The sequence below is a fragment of the Peromyscus maniculatus genome, chromosome 13, assembly GCF_049852395.1.
Source record: "Peromyscus maniculatus bairdii isolate BWxNUB_F1_BW_parent chromosome 13, HU_Pman_BW_mat_3.1, whole genome shotgun sequence".
Lineage (NCBI taxonomy): Eukaryota > Metazoa > Chordata > Mammalia > Rodentia > Cricetidae > Peromyscus > Peromyscus maniculatus.
This window is the reverse complement of record NC_134864.1, coordinates 3,832,536-3,855,689: the sequence shown is the minus strand read 5'-3', so window position 1 is coordinate 3,855,689 and position 23,154 is coordinate 3,832,536. Positions and strand designations below refer to the sequence as shown.

At 41.8% G+C, this 23,154-nt stretch overlaps 1 protein-coding gene across 1 annotated transcript in view; it reads right to left on the bottom strand.

Moving 5' to 3' along the window:
* Positions 1-22,004, bottom strand: part of Psmd1 (proteasome 26S subunit, non-ATPase 1) — an 88,871-nt gene extending 66,867 nt beyond the window's left edge. Inside the window, exons 1-9 of the mRNA XM_006984197.4 lie at positions 21,573-22,004; positions 15,530-15,573; positions 14,330-14,403; positions 14,003-14,172; positions 10,570-10,775; positions 8,366-8,509; positions 6,065-6,291; positions 2,490-2,550; positions 801-929 (exon numbers count right to left, since the gene is read on the bottom strand). Coding sequence (XP_006984259.1) covers positions 801-929; positions 2,490-2,550; positions 6,065-6,291; positions 8,366-8,509; positions 10,570-10,775; positions 14,003-14,172; positions 14,330-14,403; positions 15,530-15,573; positions 21,573-21,588 — 1,071 coding nt within the window. The 5' untranslated portion in view covers positions 21,589-22,004. The remainder of the gene's footprint in view (positions 1-800; positions 930-2,489; positions 2,551-6,064; positions 6,292-8,365; positions 8,510-10,569; positions 10,776-14,002; positions 14,173-14,329; positions 14,404-15,529; positions 15,574-21,572) is intronic.
* Positions 22,005-23,154: the final 1,150 nt, after the last annotated feature.

The window sequence follows — 23,154 nt, the reverse complement described above, 5'->3', positions numbered from 1 at the left end:
AGCAATAATAAATGAGCTACTTGCCTTGAAAACACTACTGCGTGTGTGTGAGTGTTCATGTGGGAGCACATGCCACCTCAAGTGCCATTGCTCAGGAACTAACCACCTTGCTTTCTGAGACAGTGTTTCTCATTGGCCTGGCGTTCAACAAACAGGCTAGGCTGGTTGGCTAGTGAGCCCTAGGGGTTCACCTGACTCCCCACCACCAGTATCACAGACACGCACAATCACCTCCATCATTTTGTTGTTGGTTCTGGGGACTGAACTCATGTCTTTGTGTTTGCAAGACAACCAAGCACTTAGCAACTGATCTACTACTCTAGCTCTTTAGAAACTTTCTGAACTAAATAGTAATCACACCTTTTCAAAAATTAAAATTTGTTAGGATCAATATCTCAATAATGTAACAACAAAGTCAGAGTCTGTACATAGGACTGATGGTTGAGGGGGAAATACAGTCACATAAACTACAGTAACATCCTGACTGTGCTATTATGTTCAACTGAATACACAAAGATAAAAATGTATTTAAAATGAAACAAAACAATTCATCACACTTCTCAACAAGAGACTAGCACAGAAACAGGAACGCAATCCTTTTTAATTCCCTTTTTAAATGAGTTTTCCCTACTCACTGATTGAATTCAGGGACACATTCACACATGTTCAGGAGATGTTCTTGCACTGAGTTTAGCCACACTCATTGTTACTTTTACAAAAACTTTAACATTTCCTTGATTATAGGAAATAAACCCTTCAACAAGATATAAAAGAACACTCCATTATGGAAGCTGTTCTACCTTTGTGTTTTTCAGAATCATGAGGTCTGTGTTATTATTTCGTATTAGGAACTGTAAGTGTAATTCAATAGCCATTTCGCCACTTAAAATTTTTATCATTTTCAGTGTCTGGTCCTTGGGCTCTGGACTCTGCCAAAACAAAAAAGAATGAAAATTCAAATATTAATGAAATCACTAAGCCAATTATATTTCATTAGCCTTAAACCAATGAAAGCAGTCAAGCACACACACGCACACACATACACACACTTATATGTAACTCATACATACACACTTTCCCCCTCATATTTTAATGACAGGATCTAGAAAATTCAACTATCATTGGAAGGAACATAATTTTTCTTTATCACATTCCACTGAGATAGACTACAAGTTCTAGAGAAGAATACAACTCATCCCAAGGTAGCTTTTTTTTTTTTTTTTGGTTTTTCGAGACAGGGTTTCTCTGTGTAGCTTTGCGCCTTTCCTGGAGCTCACTTGGTAGCCCAGGCTGGCCTCAAACTCACAGAGATCCGCCTGGCTCTGCCTCCCGAGTGCTGGGATTAAAGGCGTGCGCCACCACCGCCCGGCTCCAAGGTAGCTTTTTAAACCAGGATTTATTTTACAATTTTTGTTTACTTGTATATGTGAATGTATGTCATGTTTGTGCAGTGCAGAAGAAAGCATTAGATCCCCCAGAGATGGGAGCTACAGGTGGTTATGAGCCTCCCAACATGGGTGCTGGGAACCCAACTAAGATCCTCTGAAAAAGAACAGCATGCACTTGTTTTAAAAATACAATTAATTATTATTTTTTTTTAAAAAAAGATTTATTTATTTATTAACTTACTTATTTTATTTATTATGCATACAGTATCCTGCTGGTGTGTATGCCTGCAGGCCAGAAGAGGGCACCAGATCTCATTACAGATGGTTGTGAGCCACCATGTGGTTCCTGGGAATTGAACTCGGGACCTCTGGAAGAGCAGCCAGTGCTATTAACTTCTGAGCCATCTCTCCAGCCCCAGCATGAACTTTTAACTGCTGCACTATCTCTCAGGCCTCTATGGTAGCTTTTATTTATTTATCTATTTTTTTTTTCAAGACAGGGTTTCTCTGTGCAGCCCTAGCTGATATAGAACTCACTCTGTAGATCAGGCTGGCCTTGAACTCAGAGATTCACCTGCCTCTGCCTCCCAAGTGCTGGAATTAAAGACCTGTATCACCACCTCCCAGTGCTTTTATTTATTTTTAAAGACTTGCTTATTTTTATTTTATGTGTATGAATGTTTGCCTTCATGGATTGGCTGTGCACCACTTGTATGCTAGTGGCCCATGGAGACCCACAGCAGGCATAGGATCCTCTAGAACTGGAGTTACAGACAGTTATAAACCACAATATAGGTGCTGGAATTGAACCTGGGTTCTCTGAATCAATTTTCAAAACCACATTTTACAGAAAATCCATTTTTATAAAATGACTCTGGCATAACCATCACCCCCCTAAAACAAAACAAAACTTTCAAAAACTCAAATATATATCATGTATTTAAAACAATGTGCTGGTCATGGCAGTGCACACCTTTAATCCCAACACTTGTCAGGCAGAATTCTAGTCTGACCTATGACAGTGAATCCCAGCAGGGCCTACACAGTGACAGTCGTCCCCACCCCGGCAATCCTCTGGGCAGTGACTGAAGGTCCACTCACCACATCTGGTGTCTTCCCTCCCAGTACACCGCCTGTCTTCTCCTCCGTTTCCATAGGGTCACTAAAGTGAGGAAGACAACGATCAACTACAATACATCTCTTCTAAACAGAAGGTGCAGGCAATTTAGTTATAGTGCAGATCTGAATGATGTCAAATTATTCTACAAGAAATATACTTTGTGGGTATTATTCATTAAGAAATAAGATTCTTGGGCTGGAGAAATGGCTCAGCAGTTAAGAACACTGGCTGCTCTTCCAGGGAACCGGGTTCAATTCCCAGCAACCACATGGCAGCTCACAACTGTCTGCAACTCCAGTTCCAGGGCACCTAACACTCACACCAATGCAATAAAATAAAGTTAAATAAATTATTTAAAAAAAAAAAGAATGAAGATTCTTGCATCTCTTAAGATGGAGGAAACAGATATTGAATTTCTCCCAAATAAACTCTTCAAAACAAACAAAAAAATGAATCTAGGTTAGCAAACTTTGTGAATAATAAATACAATAACAATGGGGACAAAAAGGTATCTGTGGAGACGAACCACTGGTAGCTAAATAAAAGTGTTAAGTAAACTATCTGTGACCCCCACAACTTTAAAACTAAACAGCCAACACTTCCCTCTGGGTCAACGCACAACGCTGTAGAGAAAATACTGGGTAGAGGAAACATAACACAAGAGAAAGTTGTACAGAACAATGAAATTAGAAAAATGACCTTAAGCCACCTCTGTAAAAGTTTAGGAAAGCTAGTTTTAGTAAAATAAATCATAGAAAATGACTCAAGTAAAATCCATACAAGGCAGGGCTCTGTGAGTTTAAGGCCAGCCTGGCCTACACAATGAGCTGCAGACCAGCTAGAGTTGCACAGTTAGTCTCTTTCTCTAGAAAAATAAGAAGAGGAGGAAAAGAAAATGATTTAAGATTGAAAAGAGAATCAGATGAGCTAAGTATGTAGCTCATTTGGTAGAGTATTTGCACAGCATGCATGAAGCCCTGGGTTTAGTCCCTAGCACCACATCAAATTGGTCACAGCGGCTAATCCTACATCATTCCAGCACCCTGGCCAGCCTGGGTAGAGCTTCTATTTCAAAACAAAACAAATTAGAATTAGAAAAATGCAGAAATTAAAATACAGCTAGCAGAAAGTTACAAATGAGAAAAAACAATCATTTCCGAAAACATTAACACAGAAAACACGATAGCAAATAAACATAGAATGACTTTTAAAAAGAATTCAAGAACAAAGAAAAAACCTTCAATCAAAAAGAAATTTCTAGTTGGGCAGTGGTGGTGTACACCTTTAATCCCAGCACTCTGGAGGCAGACGCAGGCGGCTCTCTGTGAGTTCAAGCCCAGTCTGGTCTACAGAGCTTGGTCCAGGACAGCCCTACACAGAGACATCATGTCTTGGACCCCCCACCCCCCCACCCCCCCACCCCGCGCGCGAAGAAATTTCTATAAATAAACAGGTAAAAATATGAGTGGGGCAGAAATTGAAACTAAATGCTATTTCACAACATCAGGAACAAAAAGGATATTCACTTTCATCACTGCTATTCTAAAATGTAACAGGAATCCAAGCACGTGTAGAAAAAAGGGGAAAGGGGAGGGCAGAGAGAAAGAAAGAAAGAAGTAAAATGGTCTCTATTTGCAGATGTATAATTTCTATGTAGAAAATTCTATAGAAGGATCTATTTTTAAATTTTTCTCCGCCCTCCCACCCCGGAGCTGAGGACTGAACCCAGGGCCTTGCGCTTGCTAGACAAGCGCTCTACCACTCAGCTAAATCCACAACCCCTATTTTTAAATTTTGCTAAAGCTAAAATGTGATTTAGCAAGATTACAGGATTCAAAGTTAATACAAAAAGATGAAGTATATTTCCATATAGTAGCAACAATAAACTGGAAATAAATTCTAAAATACCACATAATAGCATCAAAAACTCTATTATACTTAAGAATATGAGGAATTTAAGAAAAATGTAACAAACACTTTCATGGTATCTATAACACGTCACTGAGAAAAAGTAAAGAAAATATAAAATAAGTGAAGAAAAGTACCATGTTCATAGATTATGGGGCTGAATATTGCCAGGGTTACAGGTTCAGTACTGTGAGATTTCAGTGAAGAGAGTCAACACAATCCCAGTCAAAATCCCCACAGGCTCACAGAAATGCAACAGATCTACAATAGCCACAATGAAAAAAAGAATCAAACTGTGGGTTTGGGAGTTTGAGATGTATCTCAGTGGTAGAGTGCTTGTGTAGAATTTACAAAGACCCCCAGCACTGGGATAAAAACATCCTATATTATCTGATTTTAAGATGTAAGTCTTAGTAATAATAAAGATAGTACTCATATAAGGAAAGACAAATGGATTAATGAGAAAGAAGAGAAAAAAATAATCTTCCAAGCTTCCACAGAACATCCCATTAAGCTCTAAGCATTCAATGGTTCCTCCCAACAAACTTCAAATACTCAACAGTCCTCCCAAAAACAACGTGGTCAGGTACTTCACAGCAATACCAACTTCTATAGTAGTTTGTTTTCTATTGTGAAAAACACCACGACCAGAAGGAAAGGGTTCATTTGGCTTAAATGTCCCCATCTCAGTCATCACGAGGGGAAGTCAGGAAAGCCATGGCAGGAATCAGAAGTAGAACTAAAGCAGAGGCATGGAGGAACACTGCTCACTGGACGTTCCTATGGTTTGCACAGCTGGCTCTTTTATATAATTTGCACAGGGGCAACAATACCCACGGTAGGCTGGGCCCCTGACACATCTATCATTAATCAAGCCTCATAGACTTACCTACAGGCAATCTGATGGAGGGAATCTCAGCTGACTCTAGCTTGTGTCAAGTTTGCAAAGGCCCTAATCAGCACACTACGTAAGTAGTGGTTATACTGCATTATCTAGGGACTGACCTCCCCAATCAGTTGGTCTAACTGGCCAATGTACAGCCTGCGGATATAACTGTAGAGCCTATACACAGAATTTTGTTTGAAATGCATGAGGAAGGCATTAACAGTTGAGAAGGAAGTGAGATCTTAAGAGGTTTCAAAATAATGACTTACTGCTGAACAGAAAATTTTGGGAGAAAAATATACTGGAACAGTCGAGAAAAAACATTTTAAATAACTGGTCTGAATGTATAAGGATATGCAGGGGAAACGGCATACTGTATGAGCCTAAGGTATTATTCATTTTGGCTTTAAAAGAAGTGCAAAGCCCAGAACATTTCTTTCTAAATATTTAGTCCAGATGAATCTGAGACAAACGTCTTTGCCCATCCATCCCATATATTTTAATACAATTAAGTAGCCACATGCTATCTGACACACGAGCCCTACCACCCAATCCTTTCTATTTCCTTCTAGAAGAATTCACTTTGATTGTCCGTACTTTGCCTTAATAAAGTATAGGGCAAAAGCATAAGACCTGATAATCTATAGAAGCTAATAGTTAAAACTTATTTATTCTTAAAGTCTACTATCTATGAATATTCTATGTAGTCCCCAGATGAAATAAAGATTGTGCAGTTAACTCTGATGTAGAAGATACTCATACCTGTCTTTCTCTGATCCGGGCACAGTACCCGTGTTAGTAGATCCAGGCACAGAAGCAATGGGGGTACCAACAGTTCGAAGATTCTGGATTACAGATGACAAAAACTGCTGGCTGGCACTTTCATACAAATCAAAACAAATCTGATAGGCCATCAGCAGGTTGTCTTCCTTCACCAGCTTTTCTAAGATATCACTCACAGCCTGAGGGTCATCTAAGAAAATTAAGCACTGAAATGGAGATAAAGAACAGCATAAAGTAACTGAAAACTTCATATGAAGGTACTTACAGCATGACAAATAGTCCATAATACACACCGGAACAGACTTATCTAGTCTGGCATTCCATTTCAGAACCCAATACTAAGTAATTTTTCCTAAAAACCACATTCACAGTCTTAATATTGTGCCTTGTGGCTAGGAGTATTCAATATTAATTCAATTTTCTGTTTTTTTTTTTTTTTTTGTTTTGTTTTGTTTTTTTGGTTAGACAGAATCTCAGTGTATATCCATGACTAGCTGACTGGCCTGGAATTTGCTATGTATATAGACCAGGCTAGCCTCAAGCTCAAACAGGTATCTGCTTGGCTCTGCCTCCTGAGTGCTGGGATTAACGGTATCATATCCATAATGTATTTGTTTACTTATTTATTTGGTTTTTCAGGACAGTTTCTCTGTGCGGCTCTGGCTGTCCTGGAACTCTGTAGATCAGGCTAACCTTTAACTCAAGAGATCCGCCTACCTCTGCCTCCTGAGTGCTGGGATTAAGGGCGTGTGCCACCATTGCCTGGCCATAATTTATATCCAGTACTTTTTAAAAAAAAATTTATTTATCTATTATGTATACAGTGTTCTGCCTACATGCCAGAAGAGGGCACCAGATCTCATTACAAATGGTTGTGAAGCACCACGTGGTTGCTGGGAATTGAACTCAGGACCTCTGAAAGAGCAGCCAGTGCTCTTAATTGCTGAGCTATCTCTCCAGCCTCATATCCAGGACTTTTTAACCTATATTTTGTCTATTGCCATATAATGTTAAGGGTGGTGGTGGTGCACACCTTTAATCCCAGCACTCGGAATGCAGAGCCAGGCGGGTCTCCATGAGTTCGAGGCCAGCCTGGGCTACAGAATGAGTTCCAGGACAGACTCCAAAACTACACAGAGAAACCCTGTCTCCAAAAAAAAAAAAAAAACCCAACTCAGTTTAAATGTTATTCCCTCATGAGTAGCAGTCCCTCAATTTCAGGAAAAACACATAGTCAAAACCATTGCAGATTAAGAACAGGAGATAATGGGACAAGGGGAATGAGTAGTAAGTAATGCTTAAGTAAGGCGGGGTTAATATGCTGGACAACACAACAAGTCATTAAATGTTACTAAGGGGGACACCTAAATAATACAATTGTCTGTAAGTAAAGACACTCAACCACAAGAAAGGGCAAACTATTATATGTGAGCATTAAAAATAGTAATTTAGAAACAAAACTTCAAAAACATGCAAAGAAAAGTAAAAAGAAATACAGCATTAAATATCAAACTAACTTTGGGTGACATTAAAAATAAAAATCAACTTAAAACCCTGTGTTGACTTGGAGCAATTTCAATGTGAATATTTTTCACCTGGTACTTTCTGTCTCAAACTGCATTTTGAATCATTTTTTAAAGGATATATATATATATATATATATATATATATATATATATATATCACACAGAAATCATATTCACTACAATAAATATGAAATAAAGTGCTATGCTCTTAAGTAGTACGTAAAAGTATATACAGTGTATTAATTGCTTAAAAGCAAACCATGCATATCTCCACTAATGAAAGCTGCAGAGACACTGAGCAGAGTACAGTAGATCTAACTGTGCAATAAACTGGGGAAAACATCTACCATTATCTTTAGGGAAAGGCCTACAAGAGAAGGGAGAAAAAAAAATCAGGCTTTATTTCATGTATTTTCTATACTACTGGAACATTTTAAGGGATACAGAAATTAAAAGCGATAAAATATACCCAATGTTTAGTTGTGTTTTGAGTAATGAACCCATAGATTGTATTAAACTGAATAAAGAATATACATAAATAAAATACATTGTAGCAAAATACCTTTTAAGTGTTATGAGATTCCTTTTATCACTAAAAAGGAATACAAACCATGTATCTTACCCTCATAGGACCTGTAATGGTCAACTGAGTTACCCATATGAAGTCATCACAGCAACTCAGCATAACAAAACTTAATGACGATGCTGTAATATGCAGTGGTGTAGCACGGAATAAGGTGATCGGAGTAAATACCTGACAAACATTGATGAAATCGGGCTTTTCCAAGTTCATGTAGATTTTAACCAGGACTCTTAATACTTTATTCCGAAACTGCTTATTCTGCATTAAAGACATGCAGAGCTTGAGGCTGTAAGCTAACATTCCTGGAACATCATTCTGAAAGACATAATTTAAAGATATATCCTTGTATAGTTACTGAAACATTATATTTAGAAACCAAATTGCTTAATTTATTTATTTTGTGTTTAGAGCAGCCAATGATTTAAACTCTTAATAAAAAACTAGAAAACTTAAACCAGTTAAGAGGTTAGTTTTTGTGATGGAATGCATCAAAGTTAGGAAATCATTCTGCTATTGAGGGACCTTTCCAGCCTTTGGCTTTTTCAGAGCATCTCACTACATAGTCAATCCTCCCGTCTTCACATTCCAAATGCTGGAATTAAAGGCATGTACTATGCACGTGGCTTGGAGGAATCTTAAGAGTAATTACGCATTTCTATATCTTTATGGGAAAAAAATGGAATGAAAAACCAGGCATACCCTGGGTGATGTAGAAAGGAAGATCAGGAATTCAAATGTGAGGCCAAACTGGCCTGCATGTGACTGTTTCAGAAAAGTAACAAAACCAAAACAAAAGTGAAATAAAACAAACAAAAGAAAAGGAGTGAAAATAATTTACTACTACTTAATGACCCATCAGGACGTCACTATGGGAACACAGTATACTGCAACAATTATACACTATTATAAACACCTGACTGTCTAAATGCTGTGCTTTGCAATGACCTTCTCCTACCTTGCTGCCAGAGGCCCTCTGACTTGCTGCCCACCCACTCAAATGTCAGAAAGCACAACCTGACATAGCTTTCTCCATCTCTGACTCAAGCCTTTGTTTGATATTCTTGTTTTGTTAAATGGACATGTTGTCAGACACCTTCTAAATAATTATGTTTATAGTCATAGGTTAGTGGGGTTATCGACTTGGTCGGAGAGCCTTCTTTTTCCAGTGGGCAGTCAATGCAGAGACTTATAACAACTGGTCAAAGTGTGAAGAATGAATGACTGCTGAGTGTTCAGCTCTCCACAGGACATTTGTATCAACCATCCCAAGGCCAGGGAATTGAGGAACAGAGAGCATATAGAATTAGAGCTAATGGTGGGAAGGAATGGGGAGACTACAAAATGCCCTCTCCTAGACACGATATGACCATTGTACTCATGAGTTCATGGCAGCCTCGGTCACCTGCACAAGGTCTGCATAGGCTCAAGCCAGTCGACATTCCAATGTGGGTGAGGGGAAGGCTCAAGAGACTCTAGCTCTAGCAGAGGAGCTTTGGCAACGGATGGCTTCTGGGGAAGGGAAGTCATTTTTCTTTGGGGGTGTGGCTACTGGTGGACTACCATGTCAGTGGGAGGACCCTAGACCCATGCACGTGCCAGAAGTACTAATTAGACTCCATAAATTATAAAAGAAATGACAGGCCAGGCAGCGGTGGTGCACGCCTTTAATCCCAGCACTTAGGAGGCAGAGCCAGGTGGATCTCTGTGAGTTCGAGGCCAGCCTGGTCTACAGAACGAGATCCAGGATAGGCACCAAAACTACATGGAGAAACCCTGTCTCAAAACAAACAAACAAACAAACAAACAAACAAAAAGATAGGCTAGTTCAGTGACTCAGTAGGCAAAGACACTTGTTGCCAAGACTGACCTAAGCTCAGTCCTCAAGACCCACATGGAGGAAGGAATCAATTCTCATTGTCTTCTGATTTCTCTGCATGCACTGTGACACACGTGTGCTCCATACAGACACACACACAAATAAAGTACAATGGCAGAAAAAAAGGAGGTCATGAGGTGGCATAGGGACATGCTGGGGACATCTAGGAGTGTGAAGAGGAAGGCGGGAGTAGATATGACCTAGATACACTGCATACTGCATACATGCATGAGATTATCAAAGAATCAATAAAAAGTGTTCTAAAAAATAAGTATGGCCGGGTGGCGGTGATGCACACCTTTTAATCCCAGCACTCAGGAGGCAGAGGGAGGTGGGTCTCTGTGAGTTCGAGGCCAGCCTGGTCTACAGAGCTAGTTCCAGGAGAGCCAGGCTACACAGAGAAACCCTGTACAAACAAACAAAAAAGAGTTTGTGTTTGAACACTTTGTTCTACTGATTTCCCAACAATTCCAACTTCTAAATGACATTATCTACTTACAGATTCCAGTATAGTCTTCTCAAAGACATCTAGTCTCCTGGTCTCCAGAGCAATGCCAATAGCTTGCTTATACTTGTGATCATCGAGACATCGCTGGAACATTTTATTCACAATGCCTTCTAATCTCTGGTCAATTGGCTTTTTTTCTCCTTCAGGCAAATCTGCATTTTCTACACACTGTTTGGTATAATGATCAATGCATTTTGCTATGGAAAAAAATAAAATAACTAATTATTTTATAAACTTGTTTAAACTACCAGAAAAGGACATGTATACATTTATGATCATGAACACTCCAAATAAGTACAAAGTAGTAAGTGCCATTTAAAATGCTAGAACTTATACTTTCAATTAAGTCATTTTTATAATAGTTACAAAGGACCAAACATCCTTACCAACAAAGATGCTATCATTTTAATTATACTTCACATCTGAAAATAAATATCTTGAGATTAAGAACTGTAAGTAAATATCTTTGTGGAATAATGGTGCCACAGGCTCAAAAAGCAACTCTAAAGAAAGCCAAATACTTTTTAAGTAATGGCAGCAAATCAAAAAAAAAAAAAAAAAAACAAAAAAAAACACTATCTTAGCATGATATGGAACTGAAATCCCCCAAGAGTGCCTGAAAATTCATGCAGGAACATGTATGTTCAATTTGACTTCCACATTTCGTGATGATTAGGGTGGGTGGAGAGGACAGAGGCAGGCTGAAGGGTACCAATACCACACCAGATAAGAAACATTATGCCGGGCGGTGGTGGCACACGCCTTTAATCCCAGCACTCGGGAGGCAGAGCCAGGCGGATCTCTGTGAGTTCGAGGCCAGCCTGGGCTACCAAGTGAGATCCAGGAAAGGCGCAAAGCTACACAAGAGAAAACCTGTCTCGGAAAACCAAAAAAAAAAAAAAAAAAAAAAAAGAAACATTACAAGTACAAGTTAGTTGTAAGTACTTAGAATCATGCTTTAGATATTCTAGATAAAATAACAAAAAGGAACTTCCTCAAGCTGTCTTAGGGCCACCTATAACAATAAACACTAGTGATCCCCACTCTTCACAGGTTTGCCACACTCCTTCTTAAAGAGAAGAAAAGTTACAGGTCCAGGTTAATTAGTTCCAAACCTTGGGAAACAGGAATAACTATCACAAGGAACTGTTAGCCCACTAGATGGTCCATGTTAAGTGAGTATGGGGGGATTAGCAATGGACTTTTATAAGTCCTTAAATAAAGTGGTATACCATATTTAGGGTTCATCTAGGTAGAACCATGAAAGTTCAGGTCAGTTAATAAGAATAAAGGAGCGATCACAAAATAGACATTAAGCAATTGTGGTTGTAGAAAATGTTGATCAGACTAAAAATCTCTGAAGAAAAGTACTCAATTTTCTCCTAAAGGTCTAGGCAAATAATACAGCTACCCTCTTAACTAGCAACGCAAACATATGCACCTACATGTTCCTGACCTCTCTGACACCGGGATCCTAGTTTTGTCATGAAAATATGCCTGAAGCCCATGCAGTCCCCATGTGCAACTTCCAGACAAGAATTTTCAATTTGTTTTTTTCAAGACAAGGTCTCTCTCTGTGCTACCTTTGTCCTAGAACTCACTCTGTAGGCCAGTCTGGCCTTGAACTCACAGAGATCTGCCTGCCTCTGCCTCCCAAGTACTGGGATTAAAGGTGCTAGCCACCACCACCCAGCTAATTTTTAAAGTTACAAATTCTTTAACTGAACATAACCACATGCAGCTGTATCAACTGATAATTCTGGTTCAAACACAAGTGAGGATCCAAAGCCTTGCCTGTGAGTTACCCACTACAATATTCCCTTCCAAGGCCCATGGTAAAAGTGCAGGTCTTAGCTTGGAGCGCTTGTAAAACATAGCTGAAAAGGTAACAAGACTGTGGTCCCTTCTCTTTGGTTCTTTTTTTTTTTTTTTTTTTTTTTTTTTTGGTTTTTCGAGACAGGGTTTCTCTGTGTAGCTTTGCGCCTTTCCTGGGACTCACTTGGTAGCCCAGGCTGGCCTCGAACTCACAGAGATCCGCCTGGCTCTGCCTCCCGAGTGCTGGGATTAAAGGCGTGCGCCACCACCGCCCGGCGGTTCTTTTATTTTGGACATGAGATGAACAGTTTTACTCTGTAATATGCTACCACAATGGTACTGCCTAAATGCAGGTCCAAATAATCAGAAACTGAAACCTTCAAAACCATGAACTAAAAACCCTTTCTCAGTTGGGCTGTGGTGGCACACACCAAAGAATTCTAGCACTTGGGAGGCAGAGGCAGGTGGATCTCTGAGTACGAGGCCAAATCTGGACTACAGAGAGAGTTCCAGGACAGCGAAGGCCACACAGAGAAACCTTGATCAAAACGAAACAAACAAAAGAAAAACAAGGCCGGGCGGCGGCGGCGGTGGCGCACGCCTTTAATGCCAGCACTTGGGAGGCAGAGCCAGGCGGATCTCTGTTGAGTTCGAGGCCAGCCTGGGCTACCAAGTGAGTTCCAGGAAAGGCGCAAAGCTACACAGAGAAACCCTGTCCCAAAAAACCAAAAAAAAAAAAAAAAGAAAAACAAACGCCTTTCTCTTTAAAAGTGGATAATCTCAAGTCTCTGTTACAGTGACAGACTAGCACACCAATATTTCTAAAATCAACAAATGAGCCAGACGTGGTGGCACATACTTGGCCCATTACTTGAGAGGTGAAGGCAGAAAGATCAAAAGTTTGAGGATAGCCTGGGCTATAGAGTGAATTGTAGGCTATATTGGGCTACATACATAGCAAAACCCATCTCAATAAACCAACAAAAACAGCAGTAAGGGTTTTTGAGTGAGTCAATCTAGGTTTTCATTTCTTGCCCTTTTATTTAATAGCCATGTATCTTTTCATCTTAAAACCCTAGTTTTCTCATTCGTGCAACAAGACTAGCTCCTTCTCCTGTTCCACAGGTCAGCTGCGGAACAGATCAAGACTGTGAAGAATGACTACAAACACTTCCTATACAGCAGCAACTCTACAGGGAACTGTGGCAGATGCCTACAGTAACCTCAGCACTCAGGAGCCAGACGCAAGAGAATTCTGAGTCCAGGACCAGCCTACAATATATCGAAAACTTATCTCAAACAAAAAGACAGATTAGACAATTATAAAAACCAGTATTATTTAACTGGTTATTCATAACAATTTGATGTCATCATTTAACCAAACTGCTTACTGGACTGAATATGACCATTACCACTGAGGTAAGCTGCACTTAGCTAGAAGCTGATGTCAAAACGTAATAGCAAAAAAAGTTTAACGCTATTAGATGATTATGAACTTCCAATTAAAGTAAAATCTAGCAACATCAGATTAAAGCGAATAAAATGGCTATACACTAGAGCAAGAAAGACATCTACAAGATAAAAACCCTATCAGATGGAAGCTAATTACCTATAATAGTCTCCACATATTCAGAATTATCATTGACATTGAAGAGGTCGCCTGCTCCAAGAGCATAATTCAGAGACTCCTCAAAAGCCCCCAGATGATAAAATACTTTAGATGCCACCAAGGCTGCAAACTGCCGACTCCGGAAACCTTCATCTTCATATAAAACTTCTCTGAAAGAAATAAGGAAAGGTTGGTCTTGTTTAGGCTATGATCTTCCTTGAAAACTAAAAATGTAATAGTCCAACAGCAAATTAGCAGTAGATTCCTTAATGAGTTAGTAAGCAATTCTACTTTATCTAAACTTATAGAAATACAGCATTTTCTTACATTTTGTCTACAGACTCAGATATTTCTGCCCAGAAGTCATTGACAACTGCATTCAATTTGTGTAGTGCAAACTCCTGTAAAATAAAACAAAATTGGATTTTAAAAAGACTTCACATCATGCTTCCTTTTGGTGTCCACCAATCGACCAGGTATGGTGGTGCATGCCTTTAATCCCAGCACTCAGGAGGTAGAGGCAGGTGAATCTCCAAGTTCGAGGCCATTTTGTCTCCGAGTTCCAGAATAGCCAATGCTATGATGGAAAACCCTGTCTCAAAAAAACAAAACAAAACAAGTGCCCATAATTTTATAACCAAATTCTCAGTAATATTTATCTAAAAATGTCATGTCTGACAAACACATAAAATTAGGAAATAACATACTTTTTCTTAGATTTACTCATTTTTTGTTTTCAAACATAAAATAGCAAACTATGCATGTAATAGTATTTCTCATAATGAATGCTTCCTTCTCTGAACATGTAAGACTCCAGGTTGCAGCCGGGCGTGGTGGCGCACGCCTTTAATCCAAGCACTTGGGAGGCAGAGGCAGGCGGATCTCTGTGAGTTCGAGGCCAGCCTGGGCTACCAAGTGAGCTCCAGGAAAGGCGCAAAGCTACACAGAGAAACCCTGTCTCGAAAAACCAAAAAAAAAAAAAGACTCCAGGTTGCTAGTTTATATTACACAAATACAGGTATCTAGAGCCACTTGCAGAATATTCTAATTTTTTTAACTTTAAGAACAACTGTTTTATTCCACTTATTTAGCTCTCTGTATGCACGTGTGTGTGTGTTCAATGTGCCACGTGTGTGTGTTCGGTGTGCTTGTGGAGGTCAGTTCTCTTCTACCGTATAGGTTCTGGAGATCAGACTCAGGTGTCAGGCTAGGCAGCAAGTGCCTTTACCTGCTGAGCCATCTTGCCTGCCCAACATTCCAAAATTTGTCAACTATGTGACACAGAGGAAGCAATGTTTTATGGTTACTGTTGATAATGAAACTGGAGGGTTACTCTGTGCCATTTTATGATCTCTTACCCTCTAATTAATTTCTAGTATCAAAATACTGTCTTCTTTAGCTAGATTTCAATGACCGGCTACAGGCTATAGGATGACTACTTTAAATGATAGGAAATATAAAGACATCACAAAATTAAAGAAGCTTCACAAATTCACAGTAAGCAGAGTGGCTTTCTTCAACTCATACCTTAAGCTGTGGCTCTTCTTCATCCAGAAGAGAAATAATTCCAGCTAAAAGACAAAAGACATACCATGATTGAGGAACATGAACATACAGACAGATCGCAACACTTGGTCAAAACCTAACAATGGGCTGGTGAGATGGCCCCGTTGGTGAAGAGCTTGCTGGTGACTAGAGGCGGACTCCAGCACCATCTAAAAAGATGGGCATGGCCGGGCGGTGGTGGCGCACGCCTTTAATCTCAGCACTCGGGAGGCAGAGCCAGGTGGATCTCTGTGAGTTCAAGGCCAGCCTGGTCTCCTAAGCAAGTTCCAGGAAAGGCACCAAAACTACACAGAGAAACCTTCTCTTGGAAAAAAAAAAAAAAGAAAGATGGGCATGAGCCTAGTGCTGCGGAGGGAACGGCAGAAACAAGCAGATGTCCTGTCTCAAAAGAGGTGGACAGAGATAGAAGATGCCTGCTGTCAATCCCGAACTGAGTTTGAGCCCTAGCACCCACGTAAAAGCTAGGTATAATCCAGCACAAACACACAAGACACACAGAGCTTGCTGGCCAGCTAGTCCAGCCCTCTAAGCTCTGGGTCCAGTGAGACCCTGTCTCAAAAACCAAAGTGTAGAGTGACAGAGGAAAACACTTGACATTAACCTTGGCCTCTACATTCATTGGCGCTGTGTGCATGCACACTCAAAACACACTCATACATACCCTACACATATACACAAAACAGAAGAAAGAGAAAAAAGTATTCTTAGTGACAACTTCATTAGGGAAACCATTGTTTTTCTTTAAAACTGTAGAAGTTAATGGCGTTAGGGAGATGGCCAAGCAGGTAAGAGTGCTTGCTTAGCAAGCATGTAGAAGTGAATTCAAATCTCCACACAGCCACATGTACCAACTATCCCAGCTCTGGTGGAGTAGGGGCAGAGACAGGAGCATCACTGAGGCTTGCTGACCTGGAGCTCAGATCCTGCCTGGTTCAGTGAGAGAACCTGTCTCAGGGGAACAAGACAGAGAGAGATGAGGGTTGGGGCAAGACAGAGACAGCATGAGCAAGCGAGGGAGCAGGATACCCAATGTACCCCTCTAGCTTCCATGTGTGCAGGATGTCTGTACCATAGGTACACTCTAATATTCTCCCTCTACACACACACACACACACACACACACACACACACACACACTTTTTACTGTGTGTGTGGAGGGAACACGTGTGTGTCATAGCATACATTGAGGTCAGAGGACCATAAGTTGGTTTGCCCTTTTACCACATGGGTCCTGGGTATAAAACTCAAGTCATTAGGCAAGTGCTCTCAGTGGCCCATAAGTAAAAATATTTTCAAAACAATTGTAGAAGTTTATAGTTTGGAACTTTTTTATATTTATCTCTATCAATATATAAAATCTCACCAATCTCCTATGTATCATCTTTTGCCTAGCCCAACTCTTCTGAAAGTATTATCCTTGGACCAACAGCATTACTGTTACTTGGAAACTTACTACAACTGTAAACTCTCGGTCTTGCCCCAGAACTTTTTTTTTTTTGTTTTTCAAGACAAGATTTCTCTGTAGCTTTGGAGCCTGTCCTGGACTAGCTCTGTAGACCAGGCTGGCCTCGAACTCACAGAGATCCGCCTGCCTCTGCCTCCCGAGTGCTGGGATTACATGCGTGCTCCACCACTGCCCAGCAACCCCAGAACTTCTTTATCAGAAAACATGGGGTAAAGACCAGAGAATAAGGGTTCCCTGTGGTTCTTGTGTTCACTCCGGTTTGATAACAATCGCTCGAAATACTGACCAAGCCGGGAAAAAATTCTGTACAGCCTTAGAATAAAATGTATTCACACAAAATAAACCAACAACTGCTGAGTGTGGTGGTACATGCTGTAAACCTAGCATGTGGAGAAAGCAGAAGAATCCCAAGTTTGAGGCTGATCCTGACTTAAAAAATAAATAACTTAGAAAAAAAAGTAATGTTTCAATTATTTCAGTGTGCCCATATTAAAGTACCCCCTTCCTATCACAATTAACAGATAGCAAACATTTATTTTTACATTTATCTACTTATTGCATGTGAATACACCTGCATGCTGCATACAGCTTTCCTAACTTGTAGGAGTCAGTTTTCTTCTTCTTCTAGTTGGGTTCCAGAAAGTAAGTTCAGGTCATCAAGCCTGGAGATGAGAGCCCTTACCCACTCAGCCATCTTGCTGGCCCACCAAGAACAAATTTTACTAAATGAGAAGCAGCAGTCTTACCAAGCACAGTGTCTGCCACATGCCTCACTCTAGCTTCAGAGCGTCAGCAGTAACGGCAGCAAAAGAAAGCTGTCTTCTCCCAAAGAACACAAGAGATTACTAGGAAAATGATAATGGGAAATTCTGTCCTTGTACCATAAATAAAACCAAATTTCCTCAAATATGTTTTCCACTTGGTTATAAAATCATTCTGGAACACTGAAACTGGTTTATTAAAAAGTGTCCCTGTTGGGCTGGAGAGATGGCTCAGTGGTTAAGAGCACCGACTGCTCTTCCATAGGTCCTGAGTTCAATTCCCAGCAACCACATGGTGGCTCACAACCATCTGTAGTGAGATCTGCCCTCTTCTGGCCTGCAGGGGTGTGTGCAGACAGAACACTGTATACATAATAAATAAATAAATCTTTTTTTAAAAAAAAGTGTCCCTCTCACTTTAGTTCAAAGATGTAGCTGCTTCCACATGGTAACACAGATCTGGCAAACAGTTCTGCAGTTTTTGGGAACCCACAAAGGAAAAGGTACATTGTTTTGTAGCAAAATGAGGGCATCTCACTGTTTTAAACGCAGAAGTCTTGGTGTGCTGGGCTGGTATGACACACCCAAAACAAAGAGGAGGAAAAAACTAAACTTCAAATGAAATCATTTTAACCGTTAAATGCCTTGACTACTGAAACACTTTTATTTAAAAAAAAAAAAAAAAGTAACTAGTGTGTGTGGTGGTGGGTGGATGTGGAACAGACGGCAGACCAGAACAGTTGACATGAAGAATGATCATACATCATTTAACCCTAAAGACACTGATTGCCTATCACAAGCAATGTTGTATCCGAATGTTTACCAAAAGAGATGTTTCTTTGGACTCTCCTGTGTGGCTTCAGCTGTGACTAACTTCTTACATACATGGCTGTCCCGGCACAGAATGTCAGCCTTCAGTGATGGAGCTCAGCTAAATCAAATATGCTATATACTCCTACACTAATACTTCCTACTTAAAGATGAAACAGAATCCAACTTTGGATAGGCGAAGACCTAAGAATGTGCTTTTTAAAAATTTGTATGGAGCTGGAGAGATGCTTGGTGTTAAGAGCACTGGTTGTTCTTGCAGAGGACCAAGGTTCAGGTCCCAGTAGCCACATGACAGCTTACAACCATCTGTAACTCCAGTTCTGGGAGATCTGACGCCCTCTATTGACCTCCATGGGTAGCAGTGCACAGGTGGTACACATACATACACAAAGGTAAAACACTCACACACATAAAATAAGTAAATCCGAATAAAAGTAAGTGCTTATATCATAACTGTCTTAAATTACTGACTCAATTAATAGCAATATTTTCATATTATTTACCAATATACAGGTATGTCCTGGGAATATTACTTGAAAGTTGAAAATGGTCAATTCTGGAGGTCAAAATTGTTTTAAAACTTATCAGCATTACTTCCTCTATTTGCTTGTGTTAAATCCAACCCACTCAATTACATGTTTCCTTCTAGTAAGTAAGTACTAATCTCTGTCCCCATTCCCTTTCATAGTCAAATCTCTTGGGAACACACACACACACACACACACACACACACACACACACACACACACACCAAAAAACCAAAATGGTACACATTAGTCTCTTATTCACCACTGTTTTTAGTGACTAACACCGCCCAGTGAGTGAGTAAATGAATGAATAAACGAACACGCTAGAACCCCCACCCTGGGAGATCCCAAGCCTAGGTCCTAACTTGATCTGACTGGAAACAAAGTGACAGAAAGATTGGTGTAGAAGCTGACAATTCAGTAACCTTAAGTGATAGCTGTAATGTACATACTATGCTATCATCCCAGTATTCAGGACAGGACCTCAAAAGTCCTTAGTCCTGACACCACAAAGAAGCTAACATTTCCTTATATATACTCTCACCAAGTTCTCTTTCAGTCTGCTTTAAGAACTTGGGGCTGATTTCTTCATTCGAAGCATACTTTTTAACATCAGCCACATATGCAGCAGTGTCCTAAGAATTGTGGAAACATTTCCTGCCCAAAATTGTACCATGGAGTTCAGTCTAATAGTATTAAGGCAGGTTAATAAGGCCGTTACAGAACTGTGATGGAGAGGCGGCTGCCAGGGGAGAGTCAGAACGTTTTAATGGAGTGATAAGGTTGAGATGAACACTTAAGACTGAAGAGCTAAGATACTTTGTGAAAGAAAAGGCCACAGTGGGAACCGGATGTGCCACAACTCTTAAACAGGAGAGAAACTGGACAGAAAGTCTAGTGTGACTGTGGTGTAATGAGGACGAGGGTATTACAAATCTGGACTTTATTCTAACATCACTGATGTACTTGAGAAGAAATGCTACACAAGGTTTCCAAAGCAAATTCCAGTATTAGTGAAAAAAAAAAACAAAGTCTTGAGCCCAGTGTAATAATGTAGGCAAAAGAGAAAGGTGGCTTGGGCCAAATTCCAAATGAGGTGGCTATTTCTGGGTCCACTCTAGCGTACTCAATCAAGCACCCAGAGAACTATGATCATGAAGACAACACTGTGAAGACAACATCTACTGACAACCAGGAGCAACGGCTGGACCTCAGCCTATATTTACAAGTGGCAAGAAATCAGGACAAAAGTCTAACTTCAAGTAGAGGCAACACTTCTTCATGTGTTTGAAAATCACCGTCACAGGGTATAGTGGCGCACGCTTTAATCCCAGCACTTGGGAGACAAGAGGCAGGGGAATCTCTATGAGTTTGAGGCCAGCCTGGTCTACAAAGTGAGTTCTGGGACAGGCAGAGCTACACAGTGAGACCCTGTCTGAAAAACAAACAAACAAACAAGCAGGAGGAGGGGTGAGGAGAAGGAAAAGGAGGGAGCCGTCACCTTTCCCAGCATCTCCACCAATGTCTTTAACCAATCCTCACAAAGGCGGTCTCAAGCTCCCCACCATCTAGATTTACTGTCCACTGATAACCTGTTGTTCACAATCAAATACTTGTAGAGCAAGTACAGAATAAAAAGGACAACCAAGCAAAGGTATGTAAGCAGCCAAGGCTGAAAAAGCACCAAGGCCGGGGACAGGTATATGCAAATCAGTCGGGGGGGGGGGCTTGAAAAAAATCTCCATTTAGAAGTTAGTCTCCGCACCTTCCCATTTCAATCGCCACTACACCAAGTATCTACGTCCAGAACTACACAAGTGTATTCAGATCACACGGGCTCTGCAGCCCGGGTCCCGAGCATCTAAACACACACAGTAAGTTGGCTCTCCATTCAAAGCTGCTTTTCCCGAATGAGGAGGCTCTTAAGGGAATACGGTGGACCCAGAAACCAGTCGCCTCAATATAATTTCGGACTTTGAGGAGAGTAACTCAGCCCGAGCCAGAAGCACTCAGGGTAGCAGTTAGGCTACCAGGCCAGGAGCTGCTTCACGATGCTCACGATGGCACTGGGGCCCGTTCGAAACACCGGAGGGGGAGGACTGGGGGGTCCCTTGTCCAAGAAGCGGACGGAGAGAAGAAAGGAAATCTCCTGCGGTGCAGAGACCGCCGGGGAGCCCGGTCCAGTCCGGGCACGGGGGTGTGGCTGGACCGGACGCCCGGGTGGTCACCCGGTCCGAGTCCTACAAACCCAAGGGGCCGCAGTGGCCTGGGCAGCCCCTTGCTCCCCGGGTGGGCCTCGGGCGGAGGGGCCGCGCGGGCCGGCGCTCGACCCGGAGGCGCCCAGTCACTCGCCCTGACTCAGCTAAACGCCGGCGCGGCGGCGGCTCCTCCCTGGGGCTCCTGCTCCCGGCCGCACTCACCGGCTGAAGTGATCATGGCTGCGTCCTGCCCTCGCCGGTCCGCTAGTCCGCAGTCCTGGCCAAGCCCTGGATCTGTCAGCTCAGGGCCCGCTCGCTCCGCCGCTCCTCCAGGTTCCCGGGTGCGCTGCTCAGTCAGTCCCCTCCACAGGCCGCCGGCTCGCTTCTAGCCGAGGACCCCGCCCGCCCTGGGGCTGCCCGCACTTCCGCCTGAGGCTTGGCGCAAATTCGCCTCCACACCCGGGCCTTTTTGTGCAGCCGCCGCCTCTCGAGATCATGCAACAGGGCAAAAAACATGCCGTTGCTTTTTATAACTCTCCTCGAGGTCAGGGCTCTGACAGGCTGGGAAGGACCAATGATCTGCACCTGCCGTCAGGCTTCAAAGTAGGCACCCGTGCAAAAAGAGGCCCATTCATCACCCGCCATTGCTGGGAGAAAGGGTGTTAGGGAAGGCATAGGCAGTGCTCACAGCGCCACCTATGGTTTGGCGGTCTCGCTGCGGTAATGCCCACCAACTCGAGACTTGGGGGTGCAGCGAAGTCTTTGCTTAGAAAAGTGACTGAGGCAGGATTCGAGGCCAGCTGGGCTACATAAAGAGCTGTTATCTAGGGCGGAAAGTGCAGTGGTGGGATACGGCCGGAGAACGACTTGGTCGGCTAAGTGCTTGCCATGAAAGCGTGAGGACCTGAGGTTGAGTTTGGATTCCCAGGGGCGGCTGTAACCCCTGTGCTGGAGGAGGTGGAGACAGGTGGCTGCCTTTCTGGGGCTTGCTGGATGCCTGTCTAGCCAGTTGGTGAGTTCTAGGTTCAGTTAGAGGCCCTGTTTCAAGAAATAAAGTGGCTTGGTGTGGTGGCGCACGCCTTTAATCGCAGCACTCAGGAGGCAGAGGTAGGCGGAGCGCTCTGAGTTCGAGGTCAGTACCAGCTACATAGTGAGTTCCAGGACAGCCAGAGCTCCATAGTGAGACCCTGTCTAAAAACAAACAAACAAACAAACAAACAAGGCAGAAAAGCAATTGAGGAAGGCACCCAATGTCAGCCTTCAGCCTACTTGCACATAAACACACCCTTGTCTTGAAAGGGCAGGGCTGGTGGTGGTTTGGAGAGATGCCTTTAACGATGAAGCTTCCAGAGGACCCAAGTGCAGTTCCCAGCACCTACATCAGGCAGCTCCTAACTGCTTGTAACTCCAGCTCCAGGGGATTTGATGATCTCTTCTGGCCTCCACAGGTACCTGCACTCATGTGCATACATACACACATAAATAATGAACCTTTAAAATATATCTTTTTTTAAAAAAGGCTTTTTAATTAAAAAAGCCTGCCTTCAAAATACAAAAACCTCATAGGACTTTATTATGATAGCAAATTAATAATGAATCAGTCTATTATAGATGAACAATGAGAAGTTTTGGGGGGGATGGTCTTATATAATAACCCAGGCTGTCCTCAAACATATTATGTAGCTGAGGATGACCTTGACCTTCTGGTCCTCCTGCCTGCAGTTGATGAATGCAGAGATTGCATTTCCGGTTTATGCAATACTTGTAGTTGAACCCAGGGCTTCACACATGCTAAGGGAGCAAT